Source organism: Lepidochelys kempii, chromosome 4 (assembly GCF_965140285.1).
Source record: "Lepidochelys kempii isolate rLepKem1 chromosome 4, rLepKem1.hap1, whole genome shotgun sequence".
NCBI lineage: Eukaryota > Metazoa > Chordata > Testudines > Cheloniidae > Lepidochelys > Lepidochelys kempii.
Window position 1 is genome coordinate 83,601,690 of NC_136383.1, and position 17,614 is coordinate 83,619,303.

General features: G+C 35.6%; 1 protein-coding gene across 23 annotated transcripts in view; it reads right to left on the reverse strand.

The window, feature by feature from the left end:
* Window positions 1–204: 204 nt before the first annotated feature.
* PCM1 (pericentriolar material 1) overlaps window positions 205–17,614 on the reverse strand; it is an 88,552-nt gene continuing 71,142 nt past the window's right edge. For 17 of the 23 annotated variants that reach the window (XM_073341890.2, XM_073341897.2, XM_073341889.2 and 14 more), the window contains 15 exons: window positions 16,682–16,854; window positions 16,470–16,598; window positions 15,604–15,724; window positions 15,223–15,360; window positions 14,846–14,979; window positions 13,907–14,041; window positions 12,635–12,832; window positions 10,953–11,012; window positions 8,807–8,945; window positions 7,308–7,465; window positions 4,457–4,532; window positions 2,108–2,364; window positions 1,786–1,878; window positions 1,529–1,652; window positions 205–530 (listed from right to left, as the gene is read on the reverse strand). In XM_073341890.2, coding sequence (XP_073197991.2) covers window positions 505–530; window positions 1,529–1,652; window positions 1,786–1,878; window positions 2,108–2,364; window positions 4,457–4,532; window positions 7,308–7,465; window positions 8,807–8,945; window positions 10,953–11,012; window positions 12,635–12,832; window positions 13,907–14,041; window positions 14,846–14,979; window positions 15,223–15,360; window positions 15,604–15,724; window positions 16,470–16,598; window positions 16,682–16,854 — 1,961 coding nt within the window. In that variant the 3' untranslated portion in view covers window positions 205–504. Of the gene's footprint in view, window positions 531–1,528; window positions 1,653–1,785; window positions 1,879–2,107; window positions 2,365–4,456; window positions 4,533–7,307; window positions 7,601–8,806; window positions 8,946–10,952; window positions 11,013–12,634; window positions 12,833–13,906; window positions 14,042–14,845; window positions 14,980–15,222; window positions 15,361–15,603; window positions 15,725–16,469; window positions 16,599–16,681; window positions 16,855–17,614 lie in introns of those variants that run through there. The other 6 variants (XM_073341887.2, XM_073341886.2, XM_073341905.2 and 3 more) reach the window with 4 other exon arrangements.

Genomic DNA, 17,614 nt, shown 5'->3' on the forward strand with positions numbered 1-17,614 from the left:
CTTCCCCACCACATAGATTGATAGGACAACTAGTTTTCCTAGGCCAGGAAAACTGATAGTATCCCTTTGAATGGCACACTCTACTCTCTACAAATAAGCATTCACTACTAAGCACTTCATGTTGTCCAGGAGAGCAGGATGCCTTCACGCAGCATCATCAGAACTTCTCCAGCAACTGTAAAATAAGGGCTCAAAGACTTTACAGACAAGTCCAACCTTTATTTAAAACTACATTTTAAACCATTTTAAAATTACTAAACAAATCACAATGAATAAAAAAGATTAAGACAGAAAAAGAACAGTGCAGTAAGAATAACTAGAGGATTCAGTTACAGCTGTTTAAACTGCCCTGGGCAGAAGTTAGCATATCTATCCTAAAGGCAGTAGTGTGTCAAACTAATTTACATTTTTATACAAATTCAAATTGAGTGAAGTTTGTGCCCATTTTCTATATGCACTGGTATATGTGGAGAAGGGCTAGGAAGGAGTTTCTGGAAAAAATGTTCACGCACTTTGAGCTCCAGCAGTTTCTGCAAAATAAAAATTGTACTCATTAATGTCCAGGAACAATTACTGAATCTCAAACACACATTTTAACAGGTATATGTTTAAAAGTATTGCTGAGAACATCTTGACAAAACAAGTCCCTCCTCATTGTTGGTCTATACACAGTTTGCACATTGTGTTAGGTTGCACCTATTCCACTATCATGTGGGCACTCGGATTTCAGATAAAAAGCACCCTAATGCAATTACCAACTTAAGCAAAATTGAAAGAGGGTACTCAACCCACAATTAGTGTCCACAGAAAGGAGCTCTACCAATTTAACTAGTTTGGTTTAGAAACCAATTAATTCAGTGCAAAATGAACTCCATGAACTGTTTGCTACTGACCTTTCTGGAAATGGTCAGTAGCCAATATAAATTGTGAGTTTGATTTTCTAGCCCTCATTGGCTCGTCAGTTGCCTATGATGTAACACTAAGCATATGGCTGCATATATTTGTTGACTAATAACTAGAAATAAATGGTCAAACCTAGCTATATTATTATTAGGCAATGTTTCTGGGGATTTCCTCCAATGCTCCTCACTCCCATTCTCCAAACATTGTATTGTAGTTTAAATAAATTACCGAAATAATTGAAACCACCGTGATTATATTGCAGTATTTTGACAAATAGAATATGCAGAATTTTTAATTTTTTGGTGCAGAATTCCCCCAGGAGTAACTGACTTATAAAACTTACACAATCAGATCCTTCCTTACCATTAACTTCCATTAGAAAAGGATTGCTTCTTTAGTCACAGTCAAGAATATCCTGACTTGTAAAAATTAATGGAAGCAGCAGCAGCAAACAGAACATTTAGGTCAATACACATTTTCCAGTATGTCATAATGGAAACATTGACAATCAGAAGATTGAGTTTTCTTGCTTTACTCAGCAACAACCCTGAAGGGTTTAGACCCTAATAAAGCTTAACTCTCCCAAGAAGAGATTAAGGCGTTAGGAATTTAAAGAATCTCTCACCAGGTTCTTTTAGTGTTTGAGAGTCTCCAGCTAATTCTTCTCTTTGCATTCCATCACCATCTAGTATTGCATCAGACAAAGTGTTTGTCTGGGCTTCCGCCACCATTTTATTCATTAGATCTGCCTTGGGAGTGGATAAAACAAATGAGTTTCCAGAGTCATGTATATTTCTTCCCTTCCCGCATCCCCCCAATTTAAAAAAAAGACTCATTTTTGTGATGGGCACTTCTAAGTACAGAAAACCTCAAGCAAAATACCTCTGAATATATTGTAAGTTTAAGGGGCAAGTCTTCAACTCTCACAAAGTCATCTTCATCAGACTTTTGACTTATGTTTCCGGACCCAGCTTCCTGTTGATGACAGAATTTATGACATTTTAAGAAGAAAGTAGAGAGGTGCATGATTCTGTTCTAAGTACAGATACCTGATAACTAAAAATAAAAGAAATTAAGAGTTATATTTTAAGTGCTTGTATGCTCAATTTAACCTACAAACCGAATGAGTCTGGAGAGAAGGCTTAACTTTGAAATGACATTTTATATTTAAGAAAGACAATATGGAAACACAAATTATACGTACATATTCAGTCACTAACACAGGTGACTCTGTATCAGGGCTTCCAGCCATAGAGCTTCCTGGGCTTCCTGTCAAGGATTTGGTTTCTATGCACATTGTTTCTGATATCTGAATTTCATTTACTAGTAATGAAGGGCTTGGCTCTTCTGTTGCTGACACCTTGGTAGCACTAACAGACTCAGGTGCACTGACTGTTAGAAGTTTCTTATTCTCCAGCATATTGAGATAATGAGGCAAAATAGCAGGAACATCTTGTTCATCTAAAAACACAAAGCATTTTAAACAAGACATGGATTTTGACAAAGTAAATGGCTTCTTAATATTTTGTTTAAAAAAAAAAAACCAAAAAACAAAAAAACCAACAACCACCTTCAAATGAATAACAAAAGCAAGTTTCCAGCAGACATGAGTCAGTATGTCTTTGAAATGAACAGGAACAGAAATTAATTCTGCTGAAACATTTGAGAGGGCAACAGCCTTGTAAACACTCATTGCAAACTAAAATGAACCTAATTAAAAGCCAATATATCAAGTTACAGATACCACATATTAAATACCTTTCTGAAGTTTATAGGCTAACCTTAATATCAAGAATAATTCTGTGAATACAGAGATCAATTTTGGCAAAAAACTTGACCAATCTGCCTAATTTATAGATCAGATGCACAGTAAGCAGTTCAGTATTTCAGGCCTTTTTTTTTTTTGAATTTATTTCAAAGCATGTATAAGAGCAATACTATAAAGCCATAATTTACAAGAAACTCATCTACCCCAGTAGGTCATTTTAAAATGTTGTCAGTGTATAAACAGTGACATCAAAATCAGAAATATTTTAAGTTTAGAAATTAGTGCAATTATTTACTGGTAAATTGCTAAAGTGCAGAAGTACACTCATTTTAAGTTGTTTGGTAATAAAACAGAGTAATCCTTCACAGAGTTTTGGAAAGTTAATCAACCTGCAGTTGTTGTTAAACCACAGATTTGTTAAGATTGTTAATTTAAAATTCTGATATTTAAATTAGCTTTTTAAATCATCCACAAACTTTATATCAAAACAAAATGTAAAATACAGTCTGCTGAAGGCAAGGTTAGTATTTTTTATGCTGAATCAGCATATCATGATTAAGTTAGTTTTCTTCCTTACACTGAAGGTATTGACAGAGACTTGTGACACTATTCCCAGTATTCAGAGTAACAGCCGTGTTAGTCTGTATTCGCAAAAAGAAAAGGAGTACTTGTGGCACCTTAGAGACTAACCAATTTATTTGAGCAAATTGGTTAGTCTCTAAGGTGCCACAAGTCCTCCTTTTCTATTCCCAGTAGCAGGTACAACTTTAGAACAGACTGGTGCATGTAGAAAGGATCTGACATGAATGTTGAAGTTAAAGCACAATTATTATTATTATGACTGATGGGAACTTAAACAGCAAATGTACAATATGAGGTGCACATAACTGTCTGCCTTTTTTTTTTAAGTCTGCGTATGCTGCTCTTACATAAAGATTTTAAAGAGTACAGTGTGCAGAATTTCTTAATGTTTTGCATGACTGCTGAAGCACAACAGAATCCACAGAGATACAGAGCTGTCCATCTATGAGAGGAACATAGGTCAGTGCAGAAAACACAGACTACTGCTAATTGTCTGTAATAGAAAATATATCTTAGGTGAGATAAGAAGCAACCACCATGACATGCGGTAGACTTGCCATCTTTTGCCAATAAGTAGCCAAGAATAGAAGGGCAATTTATTTTTGGAACAGTTATAGGAGGGTTGACATTTTCCCATCACTTCTCTACTAGATATGTACTTGATTTAGTCCCCATCTAATGTGAGGTTTCTTACACAGTAAAGATCACTTAAATAATTTTAAAAGCCTTATACTATGGACAATGAAGGATGAAAATGGCAGGGAGTGAGAAGCTGGCACAGCAGCAATTATCTGTTGATTATGAAATTCAAACTTTACTTTCCAGTTTACTAAAACATTATCCTCCTCAGCTATTATTCACGGTTTTTCTTCTTGATACAAGAGTTATTCAATTAAAATTGTGTGAACCAGGATATCAAAACAGTCCTGAAAGTTATGCCATGGACAAATGTCAAAACGCAACCCTATCATATACACTCAATTATATTGAGGTTTCTCTTTTAAAATGCTTGTTTTTTCTCATTTAAAATAATTAGATCACAGCATGTGCAAGAATCAGTAAAGCAATCCAATTAAAATAAAATCTAAAAAATTCTTACAAGTTTATTCAACTTCTTCATTCTTGTAGAAGGCAAATTCACATGAAAGTGATAGTATGTTTTTTTTGTTATGTACATAATTTAAAGTTTTACTCAGATCTTACCTTTAGAACTAACAGATTTCTGCTTCGATGATAAAATCTCATACTCATTTGGTTTATCAGATTCATCTGTTGAAATCTATATGGCAAAAATCATGTTTAGACAATCATGTTTAATTTCTATTAGGGAGAGTTTAGTATTTCATCTAGTCTACCCCTTCCTGTCCCAAGTCCCCCCCAGCAGGTATGCTTGTTCCTTACAGTATAAGCGCCAACATCTTGTCTATATTAGTTTTAAATTCTCGGTAAGTTCCACTGTTTACTTGTTAGTTGCTCTTCCATAGATTAAAAGATCTCACTGTTAAGATGTTTTTACACAATAGCCTTCGTTTTCCTTTTACCTTATTAGTCCTCATCATAAACCCATGCATCAAACTGAAAAGCTCCTCTATAAGCATTTACATCATTCAGTACTTTTAGGCAGTTATACTTGCCTACCTCTTGTTCATTTTGCTAAATTGCCTATTTTTTTAAAGGTCTTCATAGGTCAGTCCTTTCAACCCTTCACTCATTGGTAAATTAAGGAACAAGTCTCTAGAACCAAATCATACTCATTCAAGAGTTTCTAATGAACAATGAAGTGACTCAACAGCTAATAAAATACTGAAATTTTATTTTGAAATTTGCTATCATACTAGAAGGCTGGAGAGTAGCCAGTAGTTGTACCTATCTTTTTAAAAAGCTCTAGAAGTGATCCTTGAAATTACAGCCTAGTAAATTTACTTCAGTGCAGTTAAACTGCATTGAAAAAAATTTAGAATACAACTATAAGGCAAGTATTGGCACACTGGATGATGGAATGGCTTCTGCAAAGGCAAACTGAGTTTTAGTTATCTACTACAATTTTAGAGGGCCTATCAACAAAACAACGAAGAACGAACCATCACCTGACATGAACATTAACCCAGCAAAATTCAAACTGGAAATTTAAAATAAATATATTTATTTATTTAACACTGAAGGATGTGGTACATTTTCTCTCACTTGGTGTCTTTAAATCCAAGCTGGATATCTCTACAATATATGCCTTACTTCAACCATAAGTTGTTGGGCCAGATGCCAGGAATCACTATGTGAAGTTTGATGGCCTGTATTTTGCAGGTCAGACTAGATGACTGTATCAGTTCTACTTCTGATCTTAAAAATATAAGACGACAAGTGATGGGACTAGATGAATATGAAGTTTTAAATGTTGACAATGTATGAGACCTGCAAACTTCTCTGAAAAATCATCCTATTCAAAGTCAACTCTCTTCTCAAATTTTCTCTTTCCAATTTGGTGGGGGGGGGGGAAGGCTTTATTTATCTAGTCATTACTTATTTCTAACTTAAAGTAACAGTTTGACATCACAAATGGCTACTGACTAACTAGGTGTTATAATAAACTGAATTAACATTCACTGAAGGTGGGAAATGAACAGCAAAAATATTAAAGCTAGAAACGGTGAATTTGAATAAAGTGTGAAATGCACCCAAACTGAGTGGCGTCACAGGGTCATAATGCAACCGCCTCTCTGTCTCCACTTATGGAGGGGCGAATGCTCCAAACCAAAGTATTGCTGCCACCACATGGACCAGGTCACAACACCTGAAGTGGGGAACCTGGCCCTGTCCTATGGGACAGGAACCACTGCTGGGGGGAGTGCAGGGTGGGCTCTTTCTCCAAACCCTTCCTTCTCTCCTCCCACCCCCGCCACCCTACAGGCTCCCTGCTCTCTCCCAATCATGGATATATTGTGGTTTTCATGCACCTCTGCTGTAAAATGTATTAAAAATTGGCATGCCAAATTCTAGTCTTAATTGTAAGGCCAGAAGATACAACTGATCATCTAGTCTGACCTCCTACATATAACACAGGCCATAGGACTTGCCTTTGAACAAGAACATCTCTCTTTTTGAAAAACATCCAATATTGATTTAAAAGTTTCCATAATGGAGAATCCACCACAACCCTTGATAAGATGTTCTAATAGTTAGTTATCCTCACTATTAAAAAATTACATCTTATTTCCAGTCTGAATTTGTCTAGCTTCAACTGCTAACCATTGGATCTTGGTCTCCTATATTGAAGAGCCCTCTTATCAAATTTCTGTTCCCCATATAGGTTTTCCAATTCTTTTATCACTCTCAAGGCTCATCTCCGAACCATCTTTAATTTATCAACAATCTTCTTGAACTGTGCACAGCAGAACTGGACACAGTATTCCAGTGAGGTTGCACTAATGCCCAATATAGAAGTAATATAGCCTCCCTACTCATATCAAGATTGCCTGAGTTACAGATCCAAGGATTGCATTAGCTCCTGTTAGCTACAGGGTCACACTGGGTGCTCATGTTCAGCTGATTATCCTGGGAAGCAGTGATTCTGAAAAAGATTTGGGAGTCATGGTGGAAAGAATCTCCCATTCCTTAAGTATGGCCTACATTCTTTGCTCCCAAATGCATGACTTTAAATTTTGGCCATATTAAAACACATTGCTTGCTTACCAATTGATCAAGATCACTTTGTATCAGTGATCTGCCCTCTTCCTTTATTTAGAACTCCCCCAACCTTTGTCCCATCTGCAAACTTTATCAGTAATGATTTTTGTTTTCTTCCAGGTCTTTGATAAAAACATTAAATACCACAGGATCAAGAACTGATCATGCAAATATCCTTACTAACAAGAACTCAAGAAGAATGTATGACAGGAAAAAGGGTATCCACGTATAATATTTCTTTAAACAACCCTAGTAAGTGTAAAAGAAGAAAGGACTGGCATTCAAGAGTACAATGCATAGGTAACTTCCCTTCATTAAAATATTTTTTGGGTACCAAGTAGGTTAGCTAAGGTTTGTAGAACTCTGATAATACCTGTCCTTGTTCATTTTCAACTGTAGTGTCATTGCTGGCTTGCAGTGAAGTCTGGACATCCACAGGTCCTTCTTCAAACTCTTCTATTTCGTCATCTTCATTCTCATCTTCCCCACTTCCATAATTAGTTAGAGCTTGTGTTTCCGCTTTAGACAAACCTGAAGTCAGTCAATGCAAGAGTTTCAATATAGCTTAATCACTGATATAAGTTATACCGGCTCTTCATTAAAACTCTTGTCCTCGGTATTTCAAAAAAAATAAAATTCAGACTTTAAGTAAGTTCTCTTCATATTCTGGAATAGGAGATAAGGCAACATTAGATACCTAGAACCTCAATATAACATGATAAATTATACGTCTGTGAGAATGGTTATGACCTGTAATTGTCTTGTGAGACCTTTTCCTGGAATGCAAATATTCTACAGAAACCTGACTGGAAGTACCACCGAACACCACTGCTGTGCTGTAATGTAATTAAGTACTTTTATTTATTGTAAGTCTACTTGAAGAGTACAACCATGGTGGAAGCAGAGATATTCAAGGATGGAACACAGGGACATAATTAGGAATAATGCAATGAAGGAAAACATTTAGGTGGAATACTCAGGAAAAGTGTAGTGATAACAATTAGAGCTGAACTGCAGAATCAGAATAATAAAAAGAGAATGAAAGCCATTAGGGCTTGAAAAGATTCATATGAAGAGAGACTGAAAAGACAAATTATCTGCCTTAAAAAGGAGAGGAAAAAGAGGGAAATGATAAATAATGGTACAGAGAAGGTAGATTATAAACTTCTATTTCCCTGCATCTCAACATACGAACTTTCACTGAAATTTAAAGGAAATACTTTCTTCAAACAATGCATTAATAGAGTGCAGAACTCATTGTCAGACGATATCACAGAAACCAAGAACATGACAAGATTCAAAAAGTGGACATATATGTGAACAACAAAAATAGTTATTAAAGTAAGAAAAAAATCAGAAGGGATGTAAACCACATGCTTCAACGTTTAAGACAATCTAACTAGGAGAGATCATGCATGACAAGGCCTTCACAGGAGATGAGGTGGGGGATTTATCCCACATCTGCCTAATGTGGGGTTTCTTGACCCATCCTCTGAAGCTGGCCTGGTGGCTGGCCAATGTTAGACACAGGTTACTAGACTATATGGACCATGGATTTGATCCACTATGAGAATTCCTGTAAGATACAAATCCATGGAATAAATTTGCTAAGTAGTGGAAGCTCCACTGCTTTTGGTATTTAAACCTAGACTGGACAAAATACTAGAAAATGTAGTACTGGAAATAATCGTGCATAGAGAGGAGAATAAACTAGATGAGTTAATAGAAAACTGAGATAAGACCTATTAACCTTATGCATGTATAGCTCACACGAACAGTACATCATTAAAAATGTTGTCATAAAATTAGTTGCATGAAGTTACAGTAAAAATCTGAGTAACAACCTATCAAAACAATTAAAAAAACACTTACTTATAGACACCGGACAGCCTTCACTCTCCTCATCTTCCTCCTGATCAGAAGCATCAGATCTCATACTTTGAGGAACTTCACCATCATTGTATATTTCTGATTCTTGTGTGGGTTTAACTGTTTCAGTTTCATCCTTGTCCTAGCCATAAGTAAAAGTAAACCTCTATTGAATAGATTTTCCCCTTATTCTGGACAAGAAGATTATTGTTACAATTAAGTGCATTGCCTCTGCTGTACTCTGCACTAAAAACTTAGAAGCATCAGGAGAAAAAGCACCCAATGGAACAGATTAAGTATCATGAAAGGCCAGAAGAATCTGATCCTAGACACTAATGCATAAAAGCAACTGAATATAGGTTGTCTTTGAATCTGAGTCCCTCACCCACAATGTCCTCCCTGCTCAGAATAATACCCTTGTTTTTCCTCATAGAAACAACATTCACAATTGCTTAGAGAAGAGTTCTCAGCAGTATGCCTTTTCTTCTTTAAAGACAGAAAGAACTGGGAAAAAGAACGGATATAAAAGCATAAACTCGGCCTGTGTGCAAAGATGTGTTTGAAACAGACAGATCAAATCTAACACATACTCAGTAGCCTTAGACTACTTTATGGAGGCTTGGTGGGAACCAGGCAACTTCAGATCCCAAGAAGACCTCAGAATAGACACCAGGACATTTAGAAGTTTCCAAGACTTCTTTCATGCCAAAGGAGGTGGATCCTTAGACAGACCCAGAACTAAAGGATTCCAAGAGTCTAGTCTTCAGGCTCCTACAGTAAGCTAGTGCAGCATTGTTCACTATCCTCCACCTGTAAGAAGTAAACCCTGTGCGCACAAAGCAACCTCAAAGAATATTCATGTGCAAGGCACAGACAGACAAGGCATGTGACTCTTAACATCAAATGAGTGACACCAAGCACAGTTCAAATCTTGCCAGCTTGCAGAGATCTGCCACAGAGCCTACCAACACCACAACCCTGAGTAACAGAGAGGGAAATAAGATAGCTGACAGAGCTGAGTGGTCATTTGGAGTCAAAAGAAGCAGGAGTTGTTGATCATCACACAACGGTGATTAGTCAAATAATCCACACAAAAACCATGCTAATCATGAAGGGTGCAGAAAAAGGTTCCTATCCTCATAGCTAGCCATTATCAAGAAGGAGCTGAAAGTGGCTGGAGTCACAACTCCTCTTTATAACCTCTTTGTTTGGACCTGCAAAGTGGTCACTTTGCTATGCTTTTCAAGATGATTCTGCATTCACAGCACTGAGGGAAAACATCCCACAATGAGGCACTACAGAGGCAATTTTTGAGAACAAGTACTGAAAAGAAATAATGATGTGGTTCTACTCTGAAGAGAGATATTAAAAAAGATATTGAGAAATTCCATGTTTATTGTGTCTATTTCTACATCAATTCTGCTAAGTTTATAAGCTATTTTTGTTTGTTTTAAACTACCAACCCTGCAAACTATTACTGGGATCTCAAAGTCAATCTGGCTCTTTCACACTTGCATCACCGTTAACAGAGATCCTGCAGGTCTCATTATGGTTTCAGTTAAACCTGATGTAACCTTTGTGTTCAAAGAGATTTCACAACTGTGAATGTCTTTAATGGGGATGCACAAAGATAACTGAGGGCAGAATCTGGTGCTGCAACAAGAATTTAATGCATAAGAAATCGAATTAAACTCGTGTCTGTAATGGCTCTGCTGTGCTAACAGAATGAAAATGAGTAAATCTTGGTCACTAAGTAATCTGCCATTATTGAATACATACAGAAGGGTATTTACTGATTAAGGAAGTTCACTTTCTTCTACATAAATCATTTTTCAGAAAGCTGCACTTTAAAAGATAGGTTACAGTACACATTGTGTTTCAGAGACAACTAAAGTAAAGAGTTGGTAACAGTCTAAGGAGACAGAAGAGGTATTAATAGGATATTTTCAATCAAAATTGAAATTCTGAAATATTTGCTTTCCAATAATCAGAGTTAAATGGATTGTTCAGAGACATTGGGTTTGTATTATCACTTTTGTTCAAATCACTACTAAAAATGCACTGAAAGTGATAACCACTAATGACTTCTGAAATTCTCCTACAAAAGGAGGAAAGACCGTTACAGTTTTAAAAAATAAGTATAACCTACTTTGTCTTCATCAATATCTTCAGCGGATGAACGAACGCCTACCTCAAGAACTCTCTTTGCCTAGAAGACAACCAATTAAATTATCTTCAATTCTGAACTGAAAATATCCCTTTTACAAAAATTTAGTCTACATATAAATCCACATTTAAATCAGAAATGGCTTTGAAATACTGGAAAAAATTGACTAAGCAGTGTCATACCCTTACTTAGAATTATGTTTATATATCATGCCTACTATTATAAATTCAAACTAAAAAATTGCAATAAAATACTCTAGCAAATATTTCTCAAGTCTTGCTGTAGTTTTTGAAGGGATACATCTTTAAATAGGTGTCATCACTATCTGGGAATTACAATACTCATTCAGAAATGCTTTGCTGGGTTTCTTACTGTTTAGTTATGTTTTAAATGAATATTTAGGACTCTTGTACTATCCCAATTTCACAGATATGTTCTATTCACATTAAAATGAAATTAGTTGAGCTGCATTTTTTTTAATTTGAGACTTCTAAAGAAAGCTACTAGGACTTCCATTAAAATATAAAATGGGAACAATTACAGTATATAAAAGGAAGTAATTAAGTAGTTGCGTAATGCTATGGTGGGGTAGTATTAATTTAGATTATACAAAGTATTTTTGTTATAATTTAGTTTTTTCTACGGTAAGTTCATTATGAACCCTGAGGATGCTGCTATGACATTCTTTAAGTGCCACCATGTGATCCCACAGCCTAGAACTAACAGTGATCATGATACATGCTGCTGGAATAGATGGTGCCAACAATACTCTTATTTTCATTACAGGAGGAGAATTTCTATTACATTCTTATTAATCGATTCCAAGGCCAGAAGGGACCATTGTTTTTATCTAGTTTGACTTCCTGTGCAAGACAAGACATAGAAATTTCCACAAAATAATTCCTGTTTGAACTAGAGCACATCTTTTAGAAAAAAAGATCCAGACTTGATTTAAAAATTGCCCATGATGAAGAATCCATCACAACCTTTGGTGTTGTTCCAATTGTTGTTTACCTTCACTGTTAAAAACATACGCCTTATTTCCAAACTGAATTTGTCCACCTTCAACTTGCATGTTTCTTTTTAATAAGAGGTTAACATTTTATTTACATTCCTTATTGAAGTTAGTCATACTTCCAAGAAACCCTGCCAAAACTGAAACTTTGCCAGACTGGTCATTGACATAGCAGCGTAAGTAGTATTTCTGCAAAACTTTAGTCTCACTGAAGTAGTGGATGAAAGGGCAGAAGGTGCAGGGCTAGAGAAGTGGTGCAGTGGGGAAATTGAAAGAACAAACTCATGAGCCCAATTCTACAACTATTTACTCAAATGAATAATCTCATTAACTTTAATGGGACAATTGACCTAAGTAAACTCACTCGTGCATATTTATAAGGTTGGACCCTATGTTTTTTGCTTATGTGGAAAAACAGAAAAATGTGACAGAAAGAGCATTCTCTCTGAAATCTTCCATGCACTAGGCCACTGATGTGTCTATATAGAATCATTTTTACTGTGATGTCACATTAATAGAAATAAGTTTTTAGAAGTCATATGTTCTTTTTTTCCTAGGAAAAGTTTTTAAAATAATTAAGTTAAACATATACATATCAACTGAAACCAGAAAAATTACATGCTTAAAAGAAAAAGCTTAAGCAGTTAACCTCTTTATCATAAGGTTGTATCACTCCCGCTGCTTCCATTTTACTTTTGCATCTTTGTTTTACAGTAATACTGTTGCTGTCCAAGTCTTTCATGAGTTTAAAGAAGGCTAGTTCATTAAATAAAACTTCAGAGATCTCCACAAGAAGATCCTCTCCACAATCTTTTAGTTTTCTACCAGCAAATTTTGCCAGTGAATCCTGTCAAAAGAAAAATAGTTCTTCAGTTTGAGTCATGATCTTAAAACTGAAATGAAGACTAAACAGCTTTTCCTTATATACCCCTGAAGATCAGGAACTTAGCATATTACAAACAGAGCTAAGCTAGTTAGAAAGATTGTCTAGGTAGCTTGTTTAAGTGAAATCCATCATGACGTAACATGGAGCTCCTCGTTACCAGGTCATGGCTCTGAATTGGCCCCAAGCCTATGGCAGTAAAAATTCATGATCACTTGATGACTTTCCAGTGATCCACATGAAGTAAATTTCTAGTTTCAGCATGATACAAGTCTCTGCCCACAAACAAAACCATCATTATGGTTACCTTTAAAGGCAATCTCAGCAGATGTATTTCTCCACAAGTATTTTATTTTAAATATTTGTTCATATTTTATAATTAAGTTGCTGCTTGTTGTGGAAGGTATCACGATTCCCAGAACTTCACTGTTCTTTGTATCCAGGCATATAATAGGCCAAAACACAAGACGAGGGCAACACAAACTTGTCTACTCACATTGCTCAATTCTGTTATAGAGAACCATATATAAAGTGCTCTCAGTACTGTCAACACACACAATCACTGCGGTTTCTGGGCACTAATGACAGGGCAGTTTAATTTTAATCAAATACTTGACTTTCTGACCAAATTCCAAGTTACGTTAATATCAATTATGCTGGCAGCTGGTTCATAGGTTTCAAATCTATATTCATGTTGCCAGATTTGTACTACTGTCTGATCCTGAGAAACCAGTTGAGCGTGAGATATCAGAAGAGGTGATATTTATGTGAGGAAACAATGTACTATTTTATTAATATGTCAAAGAAGAAGGAAGAAGAGAGGCAAGGGTTTGTGTCACTGAAAGTATGCTCGATTGGAAATTTATTACCTGATTTTCAGAAGTCAGTTGAAGCTGCAAGTTGCTAGGCACTATTGAAAATCAAGATCACTATAGTACAGTTTTAAGGAATGTTTACACAAGAGATTATGTATCTTCTGCAAAGTATCCAATTTGCAATATAGCCCAAAACAAAAATTTATGAAGAGAAGTTACTGACCTGCAGTATGCCACCAAGTTGCTTATGAAAAAATTTCACAAATTCTTTGCTTTCATCATTTTGTTGTGTAAGAGTCAGGACCATACGTCTTACTGATGTCAATAGCTGAGAAGAGCATACTTCATCCATGTGTTCCTAGAAAATCCCAGGGGATAAAGAAAATTATCACGACTTTAAAAAGTGGTCACTACATCATATCTTGAAGCTGACTTTTACAGACAGACATTTTTCCAGAACTGTAACATGTTCTGGGAACACAGTTAAAGCATGGTTCAGTTTCATCCTATTCACGTGGCACAACCAAGTTGTGTTTTTAACCCATGTCATAACCTTAATGGTCCCACACAGGAGGAATTATAGTGAAGACCTTATTTATATAAAATTTAAGCCTAACCTAGTCCTATTCCACCTTCCCAATATAGTTACTTCACACCAGCCACCAGAAATTTTACAACCATCTTATGATCTTCAGATACTCCGTGGCTGTGAACATTTAAAACCCTATATATGCTGGATGGCACTGTTAAAAGATATGTACAGTTGTAAGCCTCTTTGAATTCATAGGCAAACCTTAAAAGTTCCCACCATCAGGAATTGTGTTAAACCATCAGGCTATAGAGGTCAGCCAGTAGGAATTATTTAAAATGTCAGCCAGTAGGAATTATTGTCACAGATCTAACTAACTTACATTGTGTGCAGATTATGGTGGTGACAACGTCAGAGTAAGATTGCTTGTAAATTAATCATTTCTGCATTTACACTTCAACTTGAAAAAGTTAGTTTTAGAGTAGATGGGGTCCAAAATTTATCTTAAATTGGAAAGTTAGTTTAAACCATACGTATAGAGAAGCTACTGCTGCTTCATAATTTGTTTTTGTACAACTATGTTGTGTGATAATTTTCCTGATGAACAAAAGTTCAGAAATAAAAATCTCTTACCTTCAGAAAAGGGATGACCTCTTTCATAATTGCTTTAATCTGTCGGTCAAGCTGCTGAGTATCTATACGAGGACATGGAACAGAAGAAACTTCACTAGGCTGTGGCACACAGGGACTCTCGCCAGTAGATTGACCTAGTAAAATGAAGTGTATTCAAACCATAAGATATCTCCATTTAATAAGTATCAGTTTCAAAAAGTAAACTGTACTTTTAAGTTAAAACTACATGTTTAGTTATGGCAGAAATCCTATGCAACTTAACTAAAAATTACAGCAAAGTACAATTAAGATGGAACTGAATTGTCAGGTGAATAGTTCCTGATATCTACAGATACTGTTTTCAAACACAAAATAAAAATACTTATATATGTGCAAACCTTCTAATTTAACAGCAGAGGCACTCTGGAGATTACTACAGCAGCCTTCGGAGTCAAGGGTACTTTCTGCTTCAGTTTTCATACGCTCATATTCCCTCATCCTAGCCAATGCCTGATCTAAGTGAATCACGGTGTTGCCTATGTTTAGAGCAAAAATACTTTTTATAAGTTTTTTAAAATGTACATTAAGGTTTGCATATGCAAACACAATCTGCATAATTGTAATAACGAATTAAAAAGTAAGGTTATATTTACGTTTAAGAGCCATAATTACATAATTACATAATTACTTATACAGGAGGTATATATTTTAGAGTTAATCAAAAGTATTTAAGTGTTTCACATACATTAATTGCCAGTATTATACTATATAACATTTACCAAGATCATCAGTGGCAAAAGGTTCAAAATTTGAAGATGTAGACATGGTACTGCCATTGTCCGCATCATTTTGTTCACAATCTCTACTTGCTCCTGTGTCAAAGTTCTTCTCAAAAGTTTCCTAAAAAATATACCAACAAATTTACACAAAGCAAGCATATGTCCTGCTTCCTCAAATATCCCAGCAAGCCACTGATTCTCTCTTCACCCTGCCCCTAAGGTTACAAAATGTGTTCCCAGACTTCCATACTGGGAATGACCTAACTTATGAAGGAGATAACATAGGGTGCTTCTATATTGATCTATTTTGTATCTTTATATAGGTAACGTAATTGAATAGGGCATTGCTGTTAGTGATTTCGTAACAAACTACGGAAAGTTTTAAGTCTTTGGGATTCTAGTGGGAAGTGCCGTCACTCCCTATAAACAGCCCCATTTAGAGAATCTCTCATCCTCCCACTCCTGAAGCAATTTTGACAGCTGATGGATTGAAGAGAATTGCTGCAAGTTCCTGATAGAATCTCTGTCTCAGATAGGAAGTAATCTGGGCTATTTACATTAACTGCACGGCACTGAGTCTTGCTTCCATTCATACCAGCTTTTATGCTAGTTTTCAATATTAAATGAGACAAGATTCTACATAATTTCCATGTGAAGATATCCTGTAGCAAGCTTCTTCTTACAAGAAAGTGACTACTTATAAGCTAGTGTGGGTTTTGGAAAACAAGTCATTATGGTGAGTGCAGCATAACAACCTGCACAGAAACTGAAAGATGAAGAAATGAATTTCATATTAAACTAGTTTCTGAAGATAAAATAAAAAAATAAAATTTTAAAAAAACACAAAACAAACCAAAAAACCTTACATCATCAGTTGTAGCAAGACTTTCACTAGGAGTACGTTCAGAGTTTGAAGCCATCCATGTAGCTGAATTCAGAGACTTCGTGCATTCTCCTTTTTCATTGTTCTCAGATATGTGTCTAGTCACTATATCCTAGAAAAGATAATGAATCTTAAAATCTATATTGTGAAGAAAGTTTATTCAATGCATAAATGTAAATAAAATGTTTTGCATACCTGTAACGCATACAATGCTCTTTGCCTCAAGTAGTCTGTATTTAGCAGCTGAAGCTCATGGAAAAGTTCAATAAGAAAATGTGGACGAGATTCATTTTGAGATATCAGAGTAGCTACTTCAGAATAAATGGTGTCTCGCAAAGCTTCAAACATGGAAAGATCACTACCAGTTTCTGTAGAAGAATAAAGGAGCCAGTCTATGTTCATGAAATTCTTGATAGTTCTTTCTCTATTGACATATACCTCAATTATATTTGAAAACTTTACCTTGGATTCAGCTTACATTTTAAGCAGCTGAGCAAGTTTACTGTTTCTTAAAGCTTAGTATTTCCCGAAGGCTACAAAGATTTAAACATAATACAATTACATTTTAGACCAGTGGTTTTCAATTTTTTTTAATTTGCGGACCCCTAAAAGATTTAAAATGTGAATGTGGACCCCTTTGAGAATCTTAAGAGTCTGCAGACCACCAGGGGTCCACGGGCCACACGTCGAAAACCACTGTTTTAGACAGTTTGTCTTCATGTAAGTATTTATGTATAACATAATAATTAAAATGTACCATACACGCCCATGTATTAGAAATTAGGACAAGCTTTTTGTCTTTGTTGTTTTTCTTAAGCTTCTGAATGAAAACTTTAAAGGTGTGGCATATAATTGAGTATATTATGCACAAACACATATATATGGACACAGGTTTTGAGAGTAGGTAGAACGCTTTTTGAAAACCAGGCCTCTAAGATATTTCAAGCTTGGCATCCAAAATCACAAGCTTACTTTTGAAAAATCTAGCATTATACATAACATATCCTCTTTAAAGAAAGAAGGAAACAAAGAAAATCTGGGCTGGTGCTAATTTCTACATTCTAAAGGGGATATTCACCAAACTGCTGAAGTCCCAACAAAACCTTCTGCAACACTTAAATCCTACTG